The sequence below is a fragment of the Suillus bovinus genome, assembly GCF_016758785.1.
Source record: "Suillus bovinus strain UH-Sbo-P2 chromosome Unknown EDB93scaffold_94, whole genome shotgun sequence".
Taxonomy (NCBI): Eukaryota; Fungi; Basidiomycota; class Agaricomycetes; order Boletales; family Suillaceae; genus Suillus; species Suillus bovinus.
In genome coordinates this window covers 60,064-68,542 of record NW_024542150.1, presented here as the reverse complement: position 1 = coordinate 68,542, position 8,479 = coordinate 60,064, and the positions used below count along the sequence as shown (strand labels likewise).

Genomic DNA, 8,479 nt, shown 5'->3' with positions numbered 1-8,479 from the left:
TCATTCCTGTTGATGTGCCGAGTCGCCGCAGGTCACAGAATTGTTTGACAGCGATCCAGACTGCAAGAACCAGTGTGAGGCACTCCCAACCAGTGTAGAGCATCTAAATTATTGTATTCTGAAACTGGTGATCCCCTGCAGACACGAAATAGCATATGTACGTGCCACTAGACAGTATCAATTCCTCTGGTATTTGATTAACGGGATGTGTTCTTCAAGTCAACAGGTAAAGCTTACCCAGTGCATTATCCTTGAGGCCTACATCAGGGAATCTGTCCCTCCTGAATTTCTAATAGATCACGATAATTTTCGATAAATCTGGAGTATTATTTCAATTTATGAGCTTTAGGACAACTAGGAAAAATATGTTTCCTAGGAAGACTTTTTTACCTCCTCCTCCATGATTTATAATTATCAAAATTAGCTGATATTTCATGTAAAATCATTGTGAATTGCAGATAATTGCAGGAAGTATATATCAAACTTAGGTTTGAAAATCACGTATATCAGACAGCATTACAAGAAAAAGACTAATATTTGATTAAAAGACGCGTATAAAAGTCAACACAACCAGGACATGCAAACAGGAGAGATCAACAAATCAGTAATATTTATGGGTATATATCAGCGCCCTTCGACCTAATCCTCAGCCATTCCATCAAGGTCAAGTAGCGCCAGTGCATCTTGATGCTTACTAACCATATGATTGTTCCCCTTTTGTTTCAAGACCCTTGTAGCAGTGTCAGTATTGTGGCACCATGCACACCAGCGAAACTTACTGTACAGCTTCATAAATGTTGGCCATCATGCAGTGAAACTTCCCAGGTGCGTCCTTCTTTAAGTTCTCAAGGAACTTGATGTGAAAAATATATGTTTCACTGAGTTGATTCCCAGTAAAGTTGAACTTTCCTGGTGAACCGAGTGTCTTCCAGAAAAGAGCCGCATACACCTTGAGAACGAGTCAGTATAAGATGAATACCTAGAAATAAGGATATTACTGCTGTTGCCATGAGTGCTAGTATTGAAATTGGTATTTCTGGGTGATTGGCCTTGTTACGACTGATTTTGATGAAGTGCTCAGTGAACTTGACACTGATAGACTTTGCTCCAATGAAGACTCCGTCACATAAGAGAAAGATCAGTAGGTCACCCTGGTAGGGCTTTTCCCTATGGGTGATGCATCATCATTGGCCTGTTGAAGAGGGATGTAAGTTAGATGACTGAGGTAACTGAGCAGTGGTAATATGTAGAAGGGAATATGATAGAGGATGGAGCAGCGGACTGAAGCGGTGATATGTAGAAGGGAATATGATATAGAGCAGAGGACTGAAGCGGTGATATGTAGAAGGGAATATGATAAAGAAATGGATGTTAGGGAGCAGCGGCAATATGTTGGAAGGGAATATGATAAGAACTCACAGCGGTGATATGTAGAAGGGAATGTGATGAAGAAATGGACAGATAGCGGTGATATGTAGAAGGGAATATGATAAGAATGAATAAGGATGGAACTTACATCAAACCTCAAGGCATATACATAAGTGTGCTTCTCCATAAGTTTTTTTGCCTTGACTATGTTCTGGCCGAGACGAAAGTAGCTATCGATATTGGCACATGCAGCCATTTTCAAGTCACGGAGCAATAAGGGAATGCGCAGCTCGACCTAAATAGTTCAAGATAGTTAGACAATATATTTGAGATGTGCAAAGGACTTACCAAGCTAGCAAGGTGAGAAGCATACTGCACATCTTTTTGAAGATGTTGTTTGATGGCATGTATGCCAAGATCCTGAGCCACCTTCAACAAAGATTGCAACAAGTTCTGGTTTTTATCAACAAGTTCAGGATAAGCATTGACGAAGACAATGTAACACTTGGCATCAATAATCACATTCCGAATGACTTGACGAGTTTCATGGTTTTGATCCAGTAATTTGATATTACCCTTCTCCGTTTGAATGAGAGAAGTGACATTCTGAGCTGAACAAGCTGTGGAGGTAGGTTTGGGGGCACCTTCCAAATCACTGGAGTAGGGTTCTGAGGAATTGCCACATGTTGTACTAGTTTTGTCTACAGACTCTGAAACAGCATTGTTGACATCACGCCATGTTGGAATCTAAATTGGAGTGTTTGTGGGTGAGGGATTATATCAGTCAAGTATAAATGACCAGGGCTCACCTCTGCAGCGTGTTTTTGGTCCCGGGCAGACTGGGATTTTCCACATGATCAAACATCAGACTTGACCTTGTCGGTGACAATGGAAGGGACCTTCAACCGGATCAGTGCCTTGCTTACTAAGTAAACAAGTATCCCTCACCTCGTCAGAGAGCATCATGGCCATGGTCTCTGGTTCCTCATTGTCACTCTCCTCACGCCCAGCATCCAAATCATCACCATTGGTGATTTCCACCTGCTCACCATTGGAGTCGAGCTCATCATCATCAAATAATGCAGTAACATCCTGCATGGCATATGTGCAATGGAGTTTGTTAGGTTGATACAAGCCTGTGTACATATGCCATGAGTAAGACATTGTAACGATGGTCGTGGCGCTGGGCTTGGAACCAGGCAATCCAACACCTATGTTCATACCATTCCCTGACCTCCCTTGACCTTCCGAAGGCTGTGTGCACTTGTTTGAACCTTCTGCAGGCAGTTCTCGTGTTCCGAGGCCCGTCTGAACCTCACAAGCTACCATACCATGTCCTATCCTTGTCCTTTCGACTTTGCTGGTGCATTTTTCCCTTATTCTAACTATATGTTGACTACATCTTAGTGCTACATGGATAACAATTCCATTGGCATCCTGTCAGGAGCCTCGGAATACATATAAGCAGTATGCATCGCGGCTTATTACATGTATACTTGCATTCCTGCACGCCTTGCGGCTTATTACATAGGTTCGGACTTGCTTATCTCGCTACTAGTTTTGCCTATGGATTCTGGTCTCTCACAGAAGTAGGATATAATCTCGCTGGCTGGCTACTGATACTGCACTTCACTTCCCATACTTTGAGTTGTAATTAGTAGAGTCACCTCGGTATAATTGTAACTGCGCAATCAATCTTTGTTCATTCGGAACGATTGTTTGGCTAGACCGCTGCCAATTTTGCACCTCGTTTATTCTCGAGTTCCGATAGATTAGCGTCATTCTGGACTTCGGACATTTCGCAAAGTCTTATACTGTTATTCGACACATCGACATACTGACACATTGACATACCAACATATATTGACCTTCAGACAGCTTTCGCAAATCTTGGGAGACATCGCACTACTTCGGACAACACTTTCGCAGTTTTAGACGACCTTCGGTTGCATCAGACAAGTTTCTCGGTACTTCGGAAGTAGTCTCAGAACTCTGGATGAACATTAAAGAGGTTTACTTCCAATATCTTGTCTACTCTCTGACTGTATAAGACTTCCCTTGCATTATCAAGGTAGTTCTTAGGTTGTCTCTTGGGATGAAGCATACTCACATTTCCAGGACTAGGGACTCACATTCTGTAGAGCCCAGCCCAGATCTACTCTTTACAGCGGCACATCCTCTGATCAAAGGTGAGTATTTGATTCATGCATGAATAAAAAAATGTTACTGTTGGTACTGATGACCTTTTTTGCTTGGTGCTCAAGTGCTGGCCCAGCTTGACGAACTTTCCTTGACGTCTTAGGTATCCAAACTGAACTCACAGGTAAGCATTATATTTCAATCTCATTCAAAGTGGAAGTGCTTCCTTACTAGCGTTTTCTAAAGCTTTCTTCTTTGCATTTCGTGGCTCGCGAGTTGAAATAGGTGTGGACATGGTATGCTATTTTGAAAGGACAGGAAGCTAACACAGATCATTGGAAGGAATGTTAACATGAAAGAGTGGGCAGGAGATTGAAAATTTGGAGGGCGCTATTCAACTTCATTCAATTTATTAGTACATGGCGGTGCATTGCATTCCAGGGCAGTCATTTTTGGAAGTTTTTGTTGTGAGCATGGGTTCAATTTAAATTTTACCTCAGACTCACCCTAGTAAAATAGGTATAATGTTGATCATAACACCAGAACTCAGGAGGACATTTGCACAGTGAGCACTGGCAATCTCTGCTTCCCTACCTGCATTCACCCACCACACAATGTCGACGCAATGTCCTGCTTGTTCCTGCGATGATTTCACAGTCACCAGTCTCAGTCAGCATCTTGCAAAGAGCCGCAATCCACTTTGTCAAGCACTTTACCATCAGTCATGCTCCCAAATATACACACAAATGGAGCCGAATGATCCTTATCATAACAAGTTAAAAGAGTTTGAAATGGATGGAGGTTATGGCGAGGATGAGTTTGTGTGGGCTGCAGAGCAAACCAGTGGTAGTTATGCGGATGATGATGACTCGGATGTGTCCACTGTGGATGATGATGAGCTGAATTTTGAACCAGAATGGGAGCTTCCGGTTAAAGGGGAGCCTCCAGTTGAAGAGGAGCCTCCGGTGGATGAGGACGAGGATGAGGACAATCAATGCAATAGTACTCACTGCCAGGATATTCAATTACGTGCGCAAGGTCAACGTGGTTGTGTCGTCGTACCCTACCCAGATCCACATGCTGGCCAACAAATAACCAATCAAGCAGCCAACTGTTATGCTGCGAATGTGGAATATGGGGCTCAATTCAATGCAGAGCAGGAGAATCTGTATCATCCTTTCACTTTGAGGATGGATTGGGAAGTTGCAAGATGGGCCAAACTTTGTGGACTTGGTTTGACAGCATTGTCAGACTTGCTTGCAATCGAAGGTGTAAGGATATCATTTATTCTATGAATGTCTGTAATTAATGTGTTATAGGTCTGTGAATGCTTGTCGCTGTCCTTCAAAAATGCGAATGAGCTGGATTCACTCATTGACCATGAACTTCCAACTGGCCGCCCAAAGTTCAAAAGGGAACAGATCAGTTGTCGCTGGCAAAGCATTTGATGTCTATTACCATGACGTGATTGAATGTGTCAGGTCACTGTACAGTGATCCTGACTTCGCCAGATATCTGGCTTTTGTCCCCGAGCAGCATTATGCCGATGAGGATAAGACAGTTTGGCTCTTTCATGATATGCATACAGGCAAATGGTGGTGGGATACACAGGTATGTAGGACTGAATTATGTCTACAAGATATTATACTTACGTGACGATACTTTAGAAAAAAACTTGATCAGCACAGTCTAGGTGGCACCATCATTCCTATCATTATCTTGTCCAACAAAACACAATTAACCTTGTTCTGCAACAAGGCTGCTTATCCCGTCTATCTTATTATTGGCAACATCCCAAAAGAAATTTGATGCAAGCCTTCACATGGTGGTCATATCCTTCTGGCATATTTGCCATGCACACAACTTGAACATATTACCAACAAAGCTTCGCACCGCCAAACTATGGCAAACTTATATCATGCTTGCTTGCACCGTGTACTCACTCCACTGAAATCTGTTAGACTTGATGGACTTTGTATGGCTAGCGGGGATGGCGCTCTCTGCTGTTGCCATCTATTCTTTGCTAACTTTGTCGGTGACTACCCAGAGCAGCTCCTTGCTACTGGGATCAAGTTTGGAGAATGTCCAAAATGTGATGTTGATGCTGATGAAACAGGTAGCAACACAGCACCATTTCATCTATGGAAAATGAGCAAGGTGCTTGATGCCCTCACTGCTCTTGATGACGGGAATCTATCCTTTGTTCGCGCTTGCTCAGCTGCAGGTATTAAGCCCATTGTCCATCCTTTCTGGGAAGATCTCTCATTTACCAATATTTTCTGTGCAATCATACTGGATGTGTTGCACCAGCTATATCAAGGCCTCGTAAAGCATCTCTTAGGATGGTTGTCCGCTGCTTGTGGACCAGCCAAGATAGATGCTCATTGTCAGTGTCTTCCCCCCAACCACCATATCTGTCTGTTTAGGAAGGGCATCACTGGCTTGTTGCGTATAAGTGGGACCAAACGTGCATAAATATGCTGCTTTCTCCTTGGTGTTGTCATTGGTATCCATTTGCCCAATAATCTGAATGGAAGCCGACTTCTACAAGCAGTGCGGGGTCTACTTGATTTTCTCTATTTCGCACAATATCCATGTCATAGCTCAGAGACCTTGCAGCTGCTGGATGATGCACTCAATCTTTTTCACAATAATAAGGTCATTTTTATTGATCTCGGTATATGAAACAATTTTAATCTACCAAAACTGCATGCAACTTGCCACTACTCTCTCATGATTATGATGTTCGGTACAACCAATAATTATAATACAGAGTACACCGAACGACTTCACATTGACGATGCAAAGGACACTTACTGTGCAACTAATCACAAAGATGAACTTGTCCAGATGACACACTGGCTCGAACAAAAGGAGAAGATTCTCCGCTATGAGAAGTACATTGACTGGCGACTTGCTGGTGATGTCGAGTCCGAGCCTTACCATTTGCGTCCTCCTGACATGACTTTCCATTGGCTTCAAAAAATGACAAAGCACCCTAGTGCAAAGGCTGTCAATATTGACAAGCTTGTCAAAGACTATGGCACTACTTATTTCTGCGAAGTGCTCGCACACTATATCACACAACTCAACCACGCCAATGCCCATACTCGAACATTGGATGTGCTGGCACGCGATGTCCATCTCCCATTCCGAACTCTTCCTGTTTTTTTACAAAATCAAGTGGCTCTCAGTAGATAGTTGTGGTCTTGGTGATGCAGCAGTCACATTGGACTCTGTGCATGCCAGACCACAACGGACCTCCAGTTCTTGTCTGTCTGCTCATCGTTCGGATACAGCTCTTGTGCGCCTTGGTCCCAATACAGATGCTAGTATGGGTATGGAAGGTGTGTTTAGCCTTCACTATTTATGAGGATTCATGTCACTCACAGTTTGACTGAGTCTAGGATTGCGTGTTGGCCAAGTATGAGTCATTTTTCATTACCATCAAAATCACTATCACTCCTCGTTGCACTAACGGTCCAGATTCCCAGCCACCTAGCTTATATTGAATGGTTCATGCCATTCCGTTCAACTCCTGATCAATGCCACAGACTTTACAAGCTCTCACGATCCTTTCGTGGTGGTGAAGAGTTGACGAGTATTGTACCATTGGCAAACATAGTGCGTAGTGTCCATCTGATACCAAATTTTGGTGCCATCGTCCCACAGGAATGGACGAGTGACACAGTTCTAGATGATTGTAATACTTTTTGGTTGAACTCATATTTAGATAGATACACTTTTTGTAATCTTTAAATAGTTCTCGATAATTGCACTGTATTTTATTGTGTCTTAGTAGGTTTACCTCTAATACTTGTAACTAGCACACACCTGTTGTGCCTTCGGCACAGGAAGCAAAAAGAGTGCTTCGCGCTCTTTGTTGGCTTCCTGGCCTTTGGCTTCATCCTACTTTGGGTATTTTAATAATTATTTTAGGTCTTGAAATAAATTATATTGTATTCATCAAGTTGAGCATGATATATTACATTCAGATATATTGAACCCTCCTGTTCTCAGCAGGACATACTGCGCTACAGTGCTACAAAGCACTTTGTAGCAAATTATGTTCCCCTCATAAGTTCTCTGATTTTCCCATTCTCCTGTTTCCCTGTTCTCTGTGCAGATGAGAAAAGTAAAAGTAAAATTGAATGTGTTGATCCCATCTCACTTGTCCTCCCGTCCTGTTGTCCTCCTCCCGTCCTGTTGTCCTCCTCCCGTCCTGTTGTCCTCCTCCCGTCCTGTTGTCCTCCTCCCGTCCTGTTGTCCTCCTCCCGTCCTGTTGTCCTCCTCCCGTCCTGTTGTCCTCCTCCCGTCCTGTTGTCCTCCTCCCGTCCTGTTGTCCTCCTCCCACTTCTCCTGTTTTCTCATTCTTCTATTTTTTCCCATTCATCTGTTTTCCCTTTTTCACTGTTTTCCTGTTCTCCATTCTCCTGTTCTCCAATTTTCCCCATTCTCATTTCTCAATTGTCTTTTCTTCTTAAATTTATTATGATTTGAATTTCGTAAATAATAAATGTTTTTCAATGAGTGCTGCCCTAACGGGCAGCGGACGCACGTGATAGCCACACAAGTTTCCAAATCGAGCTTTAAGCGAGGTAAGCGAAACCACATGGCTTTAAGCGAGGTAAGCGAAACCACATGGCTTTTCGCGAATCTAAGTGTATCTAAGTGTATCTAAGCGTATCTACGCGGTGCAAGCGGAAACCACGCGAGTGTCCGTCCCTTCCCGTCACTGTTCTCCCTTACTTTATAGATTAGATAGAATTATCTGAATACCAACTTTTGTGAAAATTATAAGATTTTTACCTTGGGAAGGTTTTCCTGATGTATTGCTGCCATTACTCCAGAGGCAATCTGTACAGCCAGGAAGATAATTACAAGGAAGACATGTATGATGCTAGATCTCTGATACATGGCATGTAACCAAACAATCATAATGACTTGCATTATGTTTCAGTTGAGTCAAAAT

General features: G+C 42.9%; 2 protein-coding genes across 2 annotated transcripts; one reads left to right on the top strand and one right to left on the bottom strand.

The window, feature by feature from the left end:
- Positions 1-639: 639 nt before the first annotated feature.
- EDB93DRAFT_1255487 (uncharacterized protein) lies at positions 640-2,466 on the bottom strand (the record flags this gene model as incomplete). The annotated part of the gene is made up of 7 exons (XM_041453789.1): positions 640-730; positions 780-949; positions 1,517-1,663; positions 1,717-2,115; positions 2,178-2,207; positions 2,244-2,267; positions 2,317-2,466. 7 exons carry the CDS (start codon positions 2,464-2,466, stop codon positions 640-642), a joined length of 1,011 nt encoding a protein of 336 aa, XP_041302493.1.
- A 1,787-nt stretch (positions 2,467-4,253) lies between these two features.
- Positions 4,254-7,334, top strand: EDB93DRAFT_1323215 (uncharacterized protein; the record flags this gene model as incomplete). Its single annotated transcript, XM_041454979.1, is given in 9 exon segments — positions 4,254-4,778; positions 4,827-4,846; positions 4,929-5,118; positions 5,191-5,277; positions 5,323-5,974; positions 6,062-6,165; positions 6,283-6,672; positions 6,692-6,858; positions 6,933-7,334. The coding sequence occupies 9 exon segments, from the start codon at positions 4,254-4,256 to the stop codon at positions 7,264-7,266; spliced, it is 2,469 nt and encodes an 822-aa protein (XP_041302492.1). The 3' UTR covers positions 7,267-7,334.
- Positions 7,335-8,479: the final 1,145 nt, after the last annotated feature.